The 19,057-nt window shown below is 39.1% G+C and overlaps 1 protein-coding gene across 5 annotated transcripts in view; it reads right to left on the reverse strand.

The window, feature by feature from the left end:
• LOC122561126 (transcription elongation regulator 1-like protein) overlaps window positions 1-19,057 on the reverse strand; it is a 741,295-nt gene that overhangs the window by 682,705 nt on the left and 39,533 nt on the right. For all 5 annotated transcript variants that reach the window (XM_043712594.1, XM_043712591.1, XM_043712593.1 and 2 more), the window contains exon 4: window positions 12,207-12,396. In XM_043712594.1, coding sequence (XP_043568529.1) covers window positions 12,207-12,396 — 190 coding nt within the window. The remainder of the gene's footprint in view (window positions 1-12,206; window positions 12,397-19,057) is intronic.

Genomic DNA, 19,057 nt, shown 5'->3' on the forward strand with positions numbered 1-19,057 from the left:
TCAATGTATAATTTCAGTTACATCACACAGTTACATTGCTACGAACAATGAATGTAATTTCAGTTACATCACACTAAATTTTTGCTGTAAATTCTGTGTTACAATCGAGCCCTCCACTATCACCTGATGAAGGAGCGTCGCTCCGAAAGCTAGTGCGCTTCCAATTAAACGTGTTGGACTATAACCTGGTGTTATTTGATTTTTAACCTTATGGAAGAGAGTAGTGATAGATGAAAGATCTATAATGTATGCCAAAGGACATCATCACAACCTATAGGAAATCTACCTTTAACAAGAAATTTCAATGAGGTGATGGCTATGAATTTAAAGGTGTGTGTTAAAGGCAAACGCAATTTTATAATTTGTAGATGTGGCAACTAGATTTAGTTAGCTGACAATAATACATTGTAAAGGTAAGAAAATCATCATAAATAAGGTAATGTTAATGTGGATTAAGATGAGACTTAGACCACCAACAAAATTCCTCAAAGATAGTGGGTGGAGAAATGGGAGGAATTTGCTAGTGATGAATTTAGAGCCTATGTATGCAAATAAGAACACAATAGTTATGAATACCGCAGCAGAAATCCCTTTTAGTAATGTGGTGTACAAAAAGAATCAAAGTAATGGGTGTGACAGCTCACAAACTTTTAGTAGATCAGCCGCATTGTTAATTATCAACTACACTGGCACAGACTGTTTGTGTTTTGAAGTTTATGATGTTCAAAGGATATACTCTAGATTCAGGTAGAAATCCTAACGTTCCATCAGTAATAGTGAGTGGGCCCCAGCTTGGGGAAAGGACAACAATTAGCTTTACTTTTTTGAGTATTTGAATACTCCCCTTGCAGACAGAAAGGCTAGAAAGTCAAAGTCTAGAAGAAATCAGCAAGTTTAAAATATTATTAAGGCTATGGTTTACTATAAGAGAGGGGCTTAAACAATAGAGAAGCCTAGGAATGAGCATTGGTAATAATGGAAAGATAATGATTGTATATCACTTTTGGGTATAAATTTCAAAGTTACAGATTCCAAAGAAGTTATAAAGTTACAAGGAACCAGGTATCACTCATGATTATTTATGTGTTGCATAGCTATGAGGAATAGATTGTCACAACAACAGATCATTAGATAAAGGACATACAAGTTCTGAAGATCAAGATGATGATATGACTGAGGAGCAGACTAGGCCATTTGGACCATCAAGCTGCTCTGCCCAGTCCACAAGGTCACAGCTGATAACTCCATTTTCCTGTCGTTTTCCCACAACTTTTTCCCTTAGGGATTAAATATCAGTCTATCTCAACACATTGACACAACCTCTATAGCCCTCGGTGGTAAAGAATTGCATAGATTCACCATTCTCCGAGAAGAGATTCCTCCTCATCTCAGCCTTAAATGGTCAATTCCTTATCCAGATTATACACTCTGGTCCTGAACTCTTCCACAAGGCAAATAACCTCTCCACAAGTACTCCGGCGAGTCCCCAAAAATCTCATATGTTTCAATATTCATTCTTCTAAACTCGCATGAGTACAAGCCCAACCTACAGAACTCTGCTCATAAGAAAAACCCTCCATACCCAGGATCAATCAAGAGATCCTTCTCTGGACTGCCTCCAATGCTTTGAAAAGGGGAACAAAACTATTCACAGTATTCCAGGAGCAGTCTGATTTTTTAGTTTGAGCATGACTTCCCTACTTTTATACTCCATTATCCGTAAAGTAAAAGGCCAACCTTCCACTTGTCTTCTGTACAGACCATTGAATTTATATGTTCGCTTTGTGTGATTCATACATAAGGAACCCCAAATATCTGTGTTGTAGCTTGTTGCAGTCTTTCTCCCTTTACATAACATTCAGCTCCTCTATTCATCCTGCAAAAGTGCATAACTTCACATTACCCCACATTACATTCCATCCACTAGATCTTTGCTCATTCAGTTAACACAGTTATATCCCTTTGTAGTCTGCATCAACCCCATTATTTGCCTCCCAACCTACTTTTGTATTATCTGCAAACTTGGCAGTATTATGTTCATTTAATATGGTAAGTCATATAAGTCATTAATAAATATGGTAAATCATTGTAGCCTCAGTACTGATCGCTGTGGCACTACAATAGTTCCAAATTGACATACTGAAAATGCCCTGCTTATTTTAATTCTGCTTTCTATCTTTCAGGCAATTTTACATCCTTTCTAACATACTACATTCAATAACATGGGCTCTTATCTTGTTAAGAAACCTCATGAGTGGTAACTTATCAATCTTTTTTGAAATCTAAATATATTGCATTTGATGATGCCACTTAATATATATTGCTTGCTCCCTCTTCAAAAGAATTTTACTAAATTGGTTAAGCATGATTTTCCCTTCATAAAACCATGATGGGTCTGCTTTATTTTATGCTGCATTTCTAAATGCTCCAGTATTACACTCTGAATGAATGGCTTCTAACATGAAGACCTATGTAAAGTATCTATCAAACACTTCTGCCATTTCTTTCATCCACATTATTATTTCCCCAGCCTTATTCTCAATGGGCCTATGTTCACTTTGACCTTTCCCTTCCTTTTTACATGACTTGCTAACTTAACCCTCAACGTTTGCTTTCTCCCTCCTCTTTTTGTTTTATTTAATACTTTCTCAATTCTCTGGAGATGTCTAATCTTTGCTACAATGCATTTTTTGTTTTAATTTGATACCATCCTTTACTTGAGTTGAAAAGGGGGGGGGCGCTGGAAATGTACAGCCGATCAGGCAGCATCCAAGGAGCAAGAGAGTCGACATTTTGGGCATAGGCCCTTCATCAGTGCAAGGGCTACCATCTTCTTTCTGCTATCTCATACTCACTCTGCCACTTTATTTATCCTCCCACCAGACCTCATGCTCTACCATTATTTACTTGCTTGGTTAACCATGATTGGTTGAAATCCTTTCTAGATTCCTTTGTTCTTACAAAGATACATCTATGTTGTAAGTCATGACTTACTTTGTTAAATGTATGCCATTGTTCATCAAGTGACTTTTCCAATAATTCATTTTCAAATCCAGTCCATCCAACTCTGCCTCATTCTTTGTAATTATATTAAAGGTTATTCTTGCATTTACATTTTGTGCAATTGTTTCTAACCCATATTTCTCACTTTCAAACTGAACTCTAAATTCAATATTGTTAAATGTTACTAGCTAATGGATCTTTTATTCTGAGATTATTTATTAAATGTCTCATTATACACTACCAGATCCAAAATACCCTGATTCCTGGTTGAATCCATAACACATTGTTCTCGAAACATGTCCTGAATAAATCTGAGCTGAATCTTACTTTGTTTCAGCAAATTGTCAGTTCTGTTAAGTTTTTTGAAAAGTTTCTTGTCAAGAAACCTAGTGAGATTGCTTGCCATACATTACCAAATTCACCTCAATACCCGTGTCTCCTGAGCCTAAGGTGTTCTTCACTGATTCTAGTCACAACTTACTATGTACCATTTCCAGAACAATTCACCAGTATATCCCAGAAATGGCCAACATTCCTGACAATAGCATCATCTTTAAAAAGACATTGTACACCTGGACAAACTGATAGAATGGAGGAGCCCTGCACATTTGCCCCAGAGAAGACTTTGTGGGCAGGGACTTGGATGATTTGGTAGATGGGATGGTGCCGATGTGGGATTTCCCTCATCGTCTAGGATGAACAGTCGAGCTCTCCATACAACACCATGCCAGCTTGGTTCAAGGTTGTCTGTTCAGCCTCAGCTGTCTGGAAGAATGCACATTCCTGTCAGAAGGAGGTCAATGACCTTCTCCACTCTGTTAGTGCAAGTGCTATCATCATCTCTCTGCTATCTCATACTCACTCTGCCACTGTATATACCCTCCCACCAGGCCTCATGCTATACCATTCTCACTACTGCCTGTAACAATCGCCCTTGCTCACTGTCACCCACCATAACCCAGATAGCACTAACCCTGCATGCCCTACTCACTCGCTTGGGATATCTCCCTATCGACACCAAAGGTAATAGCTGTGTTATCTTCATCTTCTGTAATACCTGCTCCTCTCTCATTCCAGGAAGAAGGCATAGGGCATCAAAAAGTCAAGCTGGGGGTGGGCTGGTCAACATTCACCTTCACGTCACTCATAACGAGAGCATCCTGACTCTGACTTATTGTGCCAGGACCCCCTGACTGAAATCTATTGCCCTTGGCTTGACTGAAGACTGCTGACATTCCTGACAAGTTTCCTGACTTTGCATCTGCGCTTACAGAACACCAATATCGCGTTACTAGGAGCCTGGTATTTCTGGCAGAGGGGGGAAAATCACAAAAACTCAAGGTAAGGGATGCTATGAGGATCCAGGTAGTGAGTGAGCACTGGGACAGCAAGTGTACAAAATGGTCCAGTCCATGAGCAAGACGCATGTTCCTGGGTGCAGAGTGTCCTTCTCCACCATTATGGTTCAGACCATGATGCAGCATTGAAGTACAGCAGTGTATTGTAAGCGAATCAGAGATACGTTGTGAGAGACTGGCACATGTTCTATCCTAATGTCTGTGGACATGGGGTGCATGCAACTGCTGCCCACAGAGATTACCCCCAAGTTGTTAGGGCTCGGTATCCAAACTTTGAAGCAAGCAGCAAACTTAAGTCACCAAATGCTCACCCTGACTTGCATAGAGAATTCTTGACATATAGTTTGTTTGTGGCATGTGGGAGTGACAAGGTTGTATATTAATGAGGAAAGATGGGCATATTATAAGGTCATTAACTTGCAATAATCCCCATAATTGGCAACTTGCCAATTCCTAGCAGGAATCTCAGCTCAATGCCTGGAACTTACTTAAAACATGCAGCAAGTTGCTCCTGATATCGATATAGGCCTTGGACGTCTGTGCCATTCTGCTACATTTACCACCACTGCCTTGGTTATTCAAGCCCCTATAAGATCCCACTCTGAGAATTCTTCCTTGTGGCCACTTCTGCCGATTTGATATTCCCCAATCGACATGAAGATTAAAGACACTTATGATTAATGTACTGCTTATTTACAAGTCCTCATTATCTCCTGATTTAGTCTGTTCCAGTGTACAGCTACTGTTACAGAACCCACAGACTCCTAACAGCTGTGTCTTTTTCCCCTTGTTATTTGATTTGATTTATTGCATAGTAATCACATGTACCTAACTATAGTCAAAAGGTTCGTTTGCGAGCAGTACAGGCAGATCATAGTAAGCAAAGACATACAGATCATAAGTCACTTTGACAGAGTGATGCATACAAGTTACAATTGTACAGAAGGTGCATGAAACAAAATCAATATTAACAAAATCAACATTATATTAAGTTAGAGAGTCCATTCAACAGAGTAATAATGACAGGAAAGAAGCTGTTCCTGAACCTATTGGTGTGTGTATTCAAGCTTTTGTATCTTTTGCCTAATGGAACTGGTTGTAGGAGAGCATTACTGGATGGAAGGGGTCTTTGGTAATGGTACAGCCTTTCCGTGGCAGCGAGAAATGCAAATGGAGTCCATGGATGGAAGCTTCTGTAATGGTCTGGCCATTTCTTAATTCTGTTCATTCGAATATTACATTTTCCAATCCAAGCTCATTTCTTGTTTTGCATTTATTCTATCTCATACCTACCAAGCTTTCCTTTCTTCCTATCCTTCCAAAAAGTCACATACCTTGAAGACTTAATTCCCAGCTTTGATCTCATTAGTCATCAGTCACAAAGGGCAACTGCCAAAAGTGTGTATGAAAGTCAAACATTTTCTAGAAAGGTTACATTAATGCAATAATTATAAAAGCAAAGCAGGAAAGGCCTCTGGAAAATGAAACAATTGGTTGAGTGTACAGAAAGAGAGGAAAGACGTTAGAGGTTAGGTCCACAGTATGGGAACATATGGTACAAAAATAGGAGGCAAGTAAATGCACTGCAAGCTCAGAGAGTGGCTTTTGAAAGAAATCACAAACCATCAAAAAACATCCTTGTAATAGAAGGAAAAGATCAATAAGAAACATTCCAGAAAGAGCCACAGGGCAAGAGAGAGGTTGTAGTTTAACAATGTTAAGAAATGAAGTACAGGCTAGAAATTGTTTAAGGAGCATAAGCCCATGATCAGGAAATCTTAGTGTCCAGGAACTAACAATTGGTCAAATAATTAAGCAAGAATTACAAAGCTAGAGAGTATTTGGGGTGTTCACAAAGCTACCAAAGAGTGGACAGCCAACCTGACCACATGGGTGGATATGCACCAAAATAGAGTGTCTCTTGACTAAACCAAGGCTGGTATTACAAGGTTTTGAAGAAAAACTAGGGGGTTAAGACATAAGAATAGACTCACTTACAGCAAGAAAAACAATTCTGAAGATTTTTTTGACCTTGTGACCAAAGGAAAATGCTTGTAATGTTGATCAATTGATATGAAAGCTGCATTTCTGCAGAAATATCAACTCAACTCAAATAGTAGTGTTTCTTCACTGTCCAGTTTAGCCACCAAACACACTGAAACCTAGCGAGTTTTGAGGAGATTTGTAGCTCAGGTTGAGGGTCTGGATGTAGGTTTGCTCGCTGAGCTTGAAGGTTCATTTCCAGACGTTTCATCACCATACTAGGTAACCTCTTCAGTGGGCCTCAGGCGAAGTAGTGTACATGATTCTTGCTTTCTATTTATATATTTGGGTTTCTTTGCGTTGGCGATGTTATTGCCACAGGAAATGACATCACCACAGGAAATAACATCACCAACCCAAAGAAACCCACACATATAACTAGAAAGCAAGAAGCATGTACACTGCTTCACCTGAGGCCCACTGAAGAGGTTACCTAGTAGGGTGATGAAACGTCTGGAAATGAACCTCCCAGCTCAACGAGCAAACCTACATCCAGACACTGAAAGTTAAATAAATATCTACATGAGCTAAATTATCTCTCTAAAGTTTGACATTTCTCAGGAAGTTATGTTTTATTTAAAATTGTGCTGTTTCCAGTTTAAAGTAGCCTCTTCTATGTTTTATTGGCATGATGGGGGATGGGGGTGGGAAGACAGCTTTCTGGCATCTTTGTGAAACGCATGTGTGGAGTGGGAGCAATGAGTTTTGAAAACACTGCCATAAATGAGCATACAGTGGAATTTAAAATTGGAATTGAGGTTTCATGAGTTTTTAAATACGTTGTATTGAAAATCAGGCAGAATCATAGAAGTCCCTACACTGTGGAGGCAGGCCATTCAGTCCAATAGGTCCACACCAACCTTTTGAAGAGCATCCCATACAGATCAATCCCCATACTCTATCCTTGTAACCCTGCATTTCACATGGCTAATCCACCTAGCCTACACACACCTGAACACTATGGGCAATTTAGCATGGCCAATCCACCTAACCTGCACATCTTTGGACTATGGAAAGAAACCAATGCATTTGGAGGAAATCCACACAGACACAGGGAGAATGCACAAACTCCATTCAGACAGTCACCTGAGGCTAGAATCAAACCTGGTCCCTAGCACTCTGAGGTGCTAACCACTGTGCCACCCAGGGAGAATGGAGAGAGCCAACTTGTATCAGCAATTTCATTTGGAAAATATTAGCCCCATTAGTGTTAGTCAGTGCAGGGTCTCGCAAATAAAAAAGAAGCATTTTCCAAATCTGAAATGGTGGATTTCTGTAATCTAATTAGACAGCTGCATTGGCTGGCCACCCAAATAAGGCCAGGTATTAATTTTGAATTCTTAGAGTTGGGTATGACTGTGAAAATTCGAATGTGGAGTGTTTGATTTTCCAAGATGGCAGCAGCAGCAGCAGGATAGAAAGTCTGTGCCCATACACTCCCAAAGGCTGCATTCTTTTTTTTGCCCTATTTCTTCATTTTTCATTTGCAAAGTGCACCTTTCCTTCTACTCTGTGGCTGTGATGGAGGAAGGTGTTTGTGAGTGCCACCTGCAGAAGCAGCTTGGTGAATGGCCAGAGTGGCCACAGCCTTACCGAAGGCTTCATCATCTGTGGGTCTGATCCATTGCCCCTGGCAGCGGTGCAGCGATAGCGGTACGGTGGTTCTGGTTTGTTCCCATTGGCTATGGCAACAATGTGGTGACTTCGGCCAGAGACGAAAGTGGCGATGGATTGATCACTGGTAGCTCTGGTCTGTCGCTCCCTGCTATGGCGGCGATGCAGTTGCTTCAGTATCTGCTTTGGCTGCGGCAATGTGGTGGGTTAGGTCCAGAAATCCTTGCTTTGGTGGCCTCACAGGCGGCTTCTGCAGTGTCTTCCTATAGCCACTCCATAAAGCCAAGAGCCGTGGAGGGAACTAAAGGTAAACTTTGTCCTAACTGTGTCTCAATTATTTGTTTTCTCTCATAGAGTCATAGAGATGTACAGCATGGAAACAGACCCTTCGGGCCAACCCATCCATGCCGACCAGATATCCCAACCCAATCTAGTCCCATACGCCAGCACCCGGCCCATATCCTTCCAAACCCTTTTCTCATTTCTGTATTGTGTGACTTGTACTCATCTCATAGTATTTTCACAAATGGAAGACACAATAAATTGCTGTTCTATTCTAAATGCTATTCTATATTATTCAAGCAAACAAAGCATTGAAAAAATAATTGGAGCTTTGTGTTTTGAAATTCCTACCATTGGGTTATGCCAGAGATATGAAAATTGTTTTTATTGTGATGCATCTTATGTGAATCCCTGTGATAGATTCTGAGGTATATGAGGTTAAAAATCACGCAACACCAGGTTATAGTCCAACAGTTTTAATTGTAAGCACTAGCTTTCAGAGCACCGCTCCTTCATCAGGTGGTTGTGGAGGACACAATTGTAAGACACAGAATTTATAGCAAAAATTTACAGTGTGATGTAACTGAAATTATACTTTGAAAAATACCTTGATTGTTTGCTAAGTCTCTTATCTATTAGAATGACCCTGTTAGTTTCACTACTTCCATATGGAAATCACAAAACTTTTTTAAAAAGTTACAGTCTCAAGTTAACTTTAACAATTGGTGTCAGCCCAGATAATGTGTTGAAGGTGTTCGCCCCCTATGTGCTGTTGTCTGTGCCGTAATGTTTGGACTGATTCGAATCTAAAAAATGAGTTAACAGAGTCTTTTTGAGCAAAGTACAATGTAACTCTGCAAGTACAAATTCATGCCACAAACATATATGTCTATGTGGGCTTGTGCACGTATGTGCGTGCGTGTGTATAGGAGTGCCTGTGTGTTTGGTGGGGAGGGGTTGTGAGTGTCTGTGAGAGAGAGTGTATATGTATGTGTGTGTGAGTGGGGGATCTAAGTCTGTGAGGGGTGCATGTGTGAGTGTGGGAATGTGTGTGTCTGTAGGAGTGTGTGTGTGTATCTAGGGTGATGGGTTGTGAGTGTCTGTGAGAGAGTGTATACCTGTGTATGAGTCTAAAGGGGTCTAAGTCTGTGAGAAGGTGCATGTGTGAGTGAGAGTGTGTGTGTGTGTAGTGCAATGGTGGTCACCTGTAGTGTGACATGAACCCAAGGTCCCGGTTGAGGCCCTCCCTATGGGTATCGAACTTAGCTATCAGCCTCTGCTTGGCCAGTTTTCGCTGTTGCCTGTCCTAAGGTCCGCCTGGAGAATGGTCACCTGAAGGTCCAAGTTCAAATGTCCTGGACTGCTGAGGTGTTCTCCAACTGGGAGGGAACATTCCTGTCTGTTGATTGTTTTGCGGTGCGGTGCGGTAGCCTCTGCTCAGTTTCACCAATGCAGCATGCCTCAGGGCATCCTTGCCTGCAGCGTATGAGATAGACAACGTTGGCTGAGTCACAGGAGGACCTGCCACGTACATAGTGAGAGGTGTCCCCATGTGTAATGTGGTATCCATGTCCACAGTCTGACACATCTTGCAGTGCCTACCATGACAGGGTTGTATGGAGTTGTCCTGAAAGCCGGCCAGTTTGCTACGAACAATGATCTGTTTGAGGTTTGGCGGTTGTTTAAAGGTGAGCAGTGGAGGTGTGGGGAAGGTCTTGGCGAGGTGATCATCCTCATTGATAATTTGTTGCAGGCCACGAAGAACATGGTGTATACACACACACACACACACTCTCCCAATGCACCCCAGACACACACACTCTCCAACAGACACATACACACCCACACTCACATGCACCCTCTCACAGACTTAGACCCCTTTACACTCACACACACACACACTCTCTCACAGACACTCACAACCCCCCACCCCAGACACACATACACACGCAATTACATTTGTGGCATGAATTTGCACTTTCAGAGTTACATTGTACTGTGTTCAAAATCTGCATGAATCTATGTAAGGCTCTGTCAACTCATTTTTTAGATTCAAATCAGTCTTAACATTATGGCACAGACAACAGCACATAGGGGGCGAACACCTTCAACACATTATCTGGGCTGACACCAATTGTTAAAGTTAACCTGAGAATGTAACTTTTTAAAAACGTTTTGTGATTTCCAAATGGAAGAAGTGAAACTATCATGGTCATTCCAACAGATGAGAGACTTAACAAACAATCAAGGTATTTTTCAATAATTTCAGTTACATCACACTTTAAACTTTTGCAATAAATTCTGTGTCTTACAATTGTGTCCTCCACAACCACCTGATGAAGGAGCGGCGTTCTGAAAGCTAGTGCTTCCAATTAAACTGTTGGACTATAACCTGGATGTAGATTTGCTCACTGAGCTGAAAGGTTCATTTCCAGATGTTTCATTACCTTACAAAGTAACATCTTCAGTGGACCTCATGCGAAGCAATGCTGAAAATTCCTGCTTTCTATTTATATGTATGGGTTTCTTTGGGTTGGTGATATTATTTCCTGTGGTGAAGTCACTTCCTGTTCCTTTTCTCAGGGGGTGGTAGATGGGGTATAACTCAATGTGTTTGTTGATAGAGTTCTGGTTAGAATGCCATGCTTCTAGGAAAGGAACCTTTCAACTCAGTGAACAAACCTACATCCAAAACCTCAACCTGAGCTACAAATCTTCTCAAAACTCGCTAGGACTATAACCTGGTGTTGTGTGATTTTTAACTTTGTACACCCCAGTCCAACACCAGCATCTTCAAATCATGAGGTGTAGGAGAGTTCATAACCGTTCTTTGTGAAGGGAAATTAAGTATTGCCCTTTAACCAGGAAAGCTGAAAAGACTAGGAGGGTTGTAAAAAGTATCTCAGCAGCAGAAAATCTCACTGTCATTAAGGCGGTAAATACAGCATTTTTTGAGTGAAAATATTGGAAGAAATTCTAAAAAGTGATTTAGCAGTAAGGCCCATTCAATCCTACATAAATAACAACTCTGAAAAGACTGAGGGTTAGATATTGCAGTTTGAAAACAGACAATGGAGAAGGGAGAAACATGCAAATTGAATTGAGTGGATGACAGCAACTGCTTACTTTTCAAGGAAAGCAGAATCTCTAAGAAACACTGCAAGAAGAGTATTTAAAATTTGCATTATACTGGGGAAGTGTTGATGCATTGATGATGTCACTCAACTAACAATCCAGTAGTAATCAAACGCTGACTGAAATAAAAACAAGATTTATGGCTTTATTTTGTCTAACCAGCATTTTAACTTCAGGTATTTGACCAGTTAGATGATAACTAAAAATTAGCTCTCAAACCTTATCTATTTGACTGGAGTACTAACCACAAGACATCTACATTGAGGGACTGAAGGACTACAATGAGATTCACACTCAGTAACAAAAAGGAAGATTGTGCATGGATCTGTTTGATAGATGGGTTTATAAAGTCTTTAAGATGCATCCAAAAGAACTTTTTAGATGTAAATCAGATACCTAGTGGAATAGAGAGAACAACCCCAAAGCAATACTTATAGTTGTGGCAGGATAATTCAAGAGCGCAGAGGTTCAGGGTTATGAAGGACAAATTACCACAGGTGTCAAGAAGAATTTCTTTGCACAGAATGTACACAGAATGTAGTGCAAAGGTGTTCTAAAGGACAAACAATTGAAAGTATAACAATGAACCAATTTCAAGATGAAACAGTTAAATCCTGGAATGTAAAGGCAGCATATTTGGAATTACAGAAGCATACAAGTTAAATATGTTGAAGGGTCTATTTTGTACGAAATAAATACAGGTGTTTAACACAAAAACAAAGAAGAATAGATGAGTTACATGAACTATTGTAAACATTTTAAGCAGCTCACCAGTTATTGTTTGAGGTGTAACCACAAGGAAGGGTTTGGATCCGGTAGGTGATGCAGGTTTAGTCACTGTTGATAATGCCACTGCTACTTGATTTGCTTTTAAAACAGGTATTTTGTGTCCTTGAAAAAAATTAACTTCCTCTGACTTTCCCCAGGTTGATTCCACAGCAAATGCATTATTGAAATATACCTGTGCACAACAAAAGAGTACATGAATAGACAATTCAGCAGTAAATGCTAGAATTAGTGTGAATAATTATATAGGTCATTCCTTAATATGTGACAGGTAGGAGACAAGCCTAATCATGCCAAGCTCAGGGGAATAAATATAAAATATATCTAAGCTGATCAAACGTTTCAAAGAAGTCAACTGATGTAATATTTACCAAACAACAACACACACAAATAGTTACTTTGCATTATTAAGTACACTTAATTACTGACTAGCATTAAACAAAATAATTCATTAAAATTATGCAGATGTGAGCCAGAAGCAGACTTTGATCTATTTTTGACTCTACGATGGAGGCCAACTTACTGCAGACTAATTAATTATTGATCATACACCAAGTATTTCTGAAACTACTGAACACAAATTTTGTAGTTTTTTGATGTTCAAATCATTCCTACTCATTCAAATTGTACCCTGATTAAAACTATATTATCATATTTGGTTTTGCGTTATTCATTCATAGGTTATTGAAGTTGCTTACAAGACTAGCCTTCATAGTCCATTCCAAACTCAATGTAGACAGATGAAAAAATATCCCATACATTTCTTAGTTGATGTTGTAATATATTTTTTTTCTGCACATTAGTCTTTTGAATTGGCCATCTTTACCTTTCTAAATATTTCCTTTTCAGATATAGTTTCCATGATCCTTTCAAACTATATACAAAGAATCACTAAACCATAAATTGAACTTGGCAGTTATTGATATAAGTCATATAGTAGGACTGTAAAAATCATAGCACAGCTGCTATGCCATTTGCCAGTAATGGCAAAACATCAGGAAACATAAACCCTTCTTCAAAACTGAGATCTGTTTCAACCACAAATCAAATCTATGAAATTAAGATTATAGAAGCCTTTTTGGGATAAACACATAGCAGTTAACACATAGCACAAACACATAGCACATAGTAATCTAATCTAATCTAATCTAATCTAATCAGTTAACAAGTAACCAGTACACACAGATGCTAAAAGGGATGGGAAAGCCACAAAATTACCTTACGACTAAAATCTATTCAAAATAAGAGGAGTAAATGCTGTAAACATATTAAATATACATTTCTGAAGAGTGGAACATGTCAATAACTATAAATGCTTTGTTACATTTTAACATTTTGGGCTTTTTTTAAATTTGTTGGATTAAATAACCTTGCAGACAATGGTTCGCCATTCCACTTCACAATCGAACTGAAAATAATGAATAAAAATATTTTTAACTTGATTTAAAAATGGAAACAATTTGGCATTCAATAAGAGCTGCATCAAAGCAGAAATGCTTCCATTGGATCGGAACAGTAAGTTATTAAAAAGCTTTTATCACAAATAATGTCTCCATCAACCTTTCTGATGCATGATACATATGTATCTGAAGTCACAATGCACTTAAATTCCTCAATTTTAATCTACTATCACAAGCAGAGTTTTCTCAAAAGAACACATTCTGTTAATTAGCTTGATGAAAGCATGTAGATTGTATTATATAACAAAACCAGTCAACAAATTTTAATCACTTAAAAGTCCTTCCATCTAGCTCTTGACTAGTATCACAACAGACAACTTATTATGTCTGTTCCATAATATTTGTTTCACAATAGATTTGAAACTAAATATTTTTCATCTTTAATCCAACATACCCAGACATGTACCCTTTGTAAGCAAGTTATAAGCTGATCTGAGAATATAATTATGGATCGATCACTAAAATCTGATTTTTTAAAAAATAGGATGGATTATGCAGCATGTTAAAACTCAGCTCTTTGTCTTGGCTGAGCCTTATGGAAGAAAGCCCCCCCCAAAAAAAATGTAAGGGTTAGAATGTGTTATCTTAACAAATAGCAATCCTGGATCTCTATAACTTGATTGAGCTTGACTTAACCTCCAGAGTTCTCAAAGAATTTATATTTTGAAATGTATGTATTTCTTCATCTGCATTCTACTTTTGGCAACATGATCCGAAGACACCCAGCACTACCACTCCTTTCAACTATCTACTTCTAATGTCAACAAACCACTTGTCCCATTCTTTGATTGTTCAACTGGAAGAATTTATGGCCAATGAGAAACTCAAAGTCATTTTTGGCCTCCACCAATTCCATACTTTTGGGACCTGTTCAACTATTTAAGGCTGAATGTTTTGAGCAAATTTGGCACTGTAGTCAGCCCAATGCAAAGCTTCACAAAGGCCATTATTTCCACTCCACGACACTGACTTCCTCTGTCCCAGCCATAGCCCAGTTACTAAATTTATACATAACTGTCTCCTTCAGAGGTGACAATTTCAATGTTCTACTAACCAGACTGCCAACCTCTACTCCCTTTAAATAACTGATTCGCTAAAATCACCATAGGAGATTTTATATCCTATTCTGCACTAAATCCTATTCTCTTCATCTCCCCATAATTCCAAGATAAAATCTCTCATCCTCATCCTTGGATCCATGCATAAGCTCTATCTTTGCCAACTATAAAAACCAACATCCACTATCCCCAAACTCACCATGCTTCCAAATCTGGACAATTGTGCTTCCCTCCATCTCTCTCCACCACCCGCTCATTCTCTCCCTTCCTCTCTCTCTCGCCCCCTTCAGGTAACATGCCAGGAGGGCTTTGCTCCAGAGCTGGATGATCTTTATTGGTGGTACATTCATCAAGTCTGCAAGATTCTTCAAAAATATCAAGTTTCATAGTATATTTATACTTCGCGCTTATTTACATTTATCATACTTTATAACATTATTTCTGCCTAATTATTAACATAACATTATTTTGATGGGTTTTCTTGTAAGAATGCATCCTCTCTATTTTAAAGATTTTACCTCTATTTATCTATTGCCCCATGGATTCTCTCATGCATCTTGTTTATTCTTTAAACATCACAAAAGAAGCAGAAGTTGGGAACAGCTTTTCTTTGCCTACCTCATCTAAACCAGTTTGTAATCGTGAAGGCCTCTGCATAAACTCCCCTCAACCTCTTTTGCCCCAAGATCAACTCCAACTTTCCAATCAAACCTCGAATGCTTCATTTCCTCATCCTTGAAGCCATTCTAACAGATGTTCTTAGCTTCTTAAGTATTCATACATGCTTCTTAAAGTGTGACAACCAGAATTAGACCTAGCCTGAACTTCACACAAATTCAACACAACTACCCTGTTTTTCTATTCATTGCTTTCATATTTATGAAAACCACATTCTCAAAATGTTTTTCTAACTGCTCATTCAATATATTCTGCAATCTTCAAAAATACACATCGACCTCTAGATCCCCATGGCTTAGTACACTTTTTAGAAGTGTAATCCATTTTGTCTCTGTCATGAAATGGGGTAGACCCTCATGCTTAATTTAAGCCAGCAACACAGAAAAGATTTATCCCATGCAGTAATCTGTGAAAATTCGAGAGGCCAAGAACTATTTAAAATAACAATTAACAATTTTATTTCTAAAATAAAATAGAATAACTAACTAACAACTATTTACAACTCCTTCCTCTAACCTTCCCTTCTATAATATTAGTCCAATAAAAGTCCCTATTAAGATTTACAAAACAAAACGTCTTATCTCAAAACCAGACAGCTTTCCGTTCTTCTCTGTATTTCTGTCTTCTTTTCTGCTTGTTGGGGATTCTGCTTCACAGGCTATTGATCGATAAAGGTACTTTTAAGAGAGACTTTTTTGGGGCAGTCTTTACATACTGGTGGCTTGGCAGTTCTCCTCTCAACTAAATTTGTACATAACTGTCTCCTTCAGAGGTGACAATTTCAATGTTCTACTGACCAGACTGCCAACCTCTACACTTTAAATAACTGCTTGGCTAAAGCTCTCATCCTATTCTGCACTAAATCCTATTCTCTTCATCTCCCCATAATTCCAAGATAAAATCTCTCATCCTCATCCTTGGATCCATGCATAAGCTCTATCTTCGCCAACTATAAAAGCCAACATCCACTATCCCCAAACTCACCATGCTTCCAAATCTGGACTATTGTGCTTCCCTCCATCTCTCCCCACCTCCCACTCATTCTCCCCCCTTCCCTGGTCTTATATCCCCAAAGCATCAGATTGTGTCATTGGCTTTTAAGATTGTCAATATACTAAGTTCAAACTGGAATGGAGTTTGTTTTCTTTGGGGGAGGTATAATTTTAAGTGATTGGCCTAATTTGAATCTGTTTTTGTCTCCACGCAACCCAGCTAATCTAGCTTTCGACCAAGTGTTACATTGTTAGCTATTGAGAGCACTTGGTGCTGTCAGGTAGTTTTGCTAGCTTTTAACTCTCTTAAAGGTACAGTACATCTACATCTTCATAACAGTCTCTTTATCCCAAGTGCATCACCTCACACTTCTCTGTATTAAATTCAACTAGCCACTGTCTTACATATTGTTAGCTTATCTATGTTCCTTTGCAGTTAATGAGTATCATCCTCATGCTGTGCTACACTACCAAATATAGTATCTTTGTCAATTTTTGTGTATTCCAAACTTACTTTGTATTCTAACATCCAGGTTACTTATGCACATCAGAAAATGCAGTGGTCATGGTGCTAACCAATGGGGGACACCACTATCTACTATCTACTTTTTCCTTTTGTCAGGCAAACAACCAATAATCCAGATTCAGATTTTCAGTCCTTAAGTCTTTAGTTTATTCATGTTCACATAGGCTTCTGTCTTCACTGAGCAACAATTTTGTTAAAATGCTTTTTGCATGTCAAGTGCTTTGGTAAATCTATACAAACACCTTTCACAGTTACTTCAAACAATTAAACCAAATCAGCAAAACATTATATACCTTTCACAAGTCCATGCTGCCCATACTTAATAAACTCCAGCCTCCACAAGTGTTGTTTCATTTTTCTTTGAATTATTCATAAAACATTATCCACCACAGATGTTAAACTGAAAAGCCAGCACTTGCTAGGAATATTCTTACACCTTTTCTTGAATAAGAGTGTTACATTTGTCACTTTCCAATATTCTGCACCTCCCTTATATAGGACAAAGATGGGATACTAGTCTTTCTGCAAACTCCAACCAGAAGTCCCTTTTGTTATGTTTAAAGGATAAATGATTCATGAAAGCATCCCATGGAAGACTGATAAATAGAGGGAACATCTGCAGCATGATGTTAATAATTATGCAAAAATAATTTAATGAAGTGCGATAAGAAAGATATAAGAGAGACCTAAGGGGCAACTTTTTCACGCAGAGGGTGGTATGTGTATGGAATGAGCTGCCAGAGGATGTGGTGGAGGCTGGTATAATTGCAACATTTAAGGGGCATTTGGATGGGTATATGAATAGGAAGGGTTTGGAGGGATATGGGCCAGCTCTGATAGGTGGGACTAGATTGGGTTGGGATATCTGGTCGGTATGGACAGGTTGGGCTGAAGGGTCTGTTTCCATGCTGTACATCTCTATGACTCTATGACTCTCTAAGTGTAAATAAATGTAAAGTGTAAATATACAATGAAACTTGACAAAAATGCCATTTTTGAAGAGCCTTGCAGACTTGAGTATACCATCAACAACGATCCCTTAGAAACCTGGGTTGCAAGACATTCAAACAGACAATTTATCTACCCCTAAACATGATCAGCCATTCTGGTATTTCCGACCTATCAATTTTCACTGAGTTATTATTATTTGTCAGGAGTTCAACAGGAACCTTTTGATCAGCTACAATAATTATATCAGCCGTTTGACTGAAATAGTGGTTCTGGCATTCTTCTGCTGAAAAAAAGTGAACCTTTTGCTAATAACCACTTGTAACAAACCAGATCAATTTCTTCTTGTGATTGGAGCAAGAATAAATAAACCTAGACGAAGCCATCAAAACTAGAAGCAATAGTAGGCCAAGAAAAGCTTGCTTCGCCATTCAATCTGATCACTAACTCAACACCATATTCTTACTTTCATCTCATACTTCTTGATGCTTTTAATGTCGAAAATTGTTTCAATATATTTTTTGAATATATTCAGAGATTTGCCTCAATAGTCTTCTGTGGCAGAGAATTCCACTGGTTCACTGCCCTTTGAGGGAAGAAACGTTTCCTTACCTCAGTCTTAAATGGCCTACCCCGAATCCTGAAGCTGTAACCTCTGGTTCTAGATGCCCGCAAACAGGGAAAACATCCTTCCTACATCTAGAATATCCAGTCATGTTAGAACTTTGTGTTTCTCATCCTTTTAAATTAATCTCTCCTCATATGACTGTCCATTTGAATCAGCTTCGAAAACCTTTGTTGCACTTCCATTACAGTGAGTATGTCCTTTCTTAGGTAGGGAGACCGAATACACCTGCATTCAATGCCATGGGTGTGGTCTCACCTAGACTTTATATAACTACAGTCTAGATTAGAGTGGTGCTGGAAAAGCACAGCAGGTCAGGCAGCATCCGAGGAGCAGGAAATTCGACGTTTCAGGCAAAAGCCCTTCATCAGGAATGAAGGGCGGGAGCCTCTGGGGTGGAGAGATAAATGGGAGGCAGGTGGGGCTCAAGAGAAGGTAGCCAAGAGTACAATAGAGTCATAGAGTCATATGGGTGGATGGAGGTTTTTTTTTTAGATTACTCACAGTGTGGAAACAGGCCCTTCGGCCCAACAAGTCCACACCGACCCG

Source organism: Chiloscyllium plagiosum, chromosome 22 (genome assembly GCF_004010195.1).
Source record: "Chiloscyllium plagiosum isolate BGI_BamShark_2017 chromosome 22, ASM401019v2, whole genome shotgun sequence".
Taxonomy (NCBI): Eukaryota; Metazoa; Chordata; class Chondrichthyes; order Orectolobiformes; family Hemiscylliidae; genus Chiloscyllium; species Chiloscyllium plagiosum.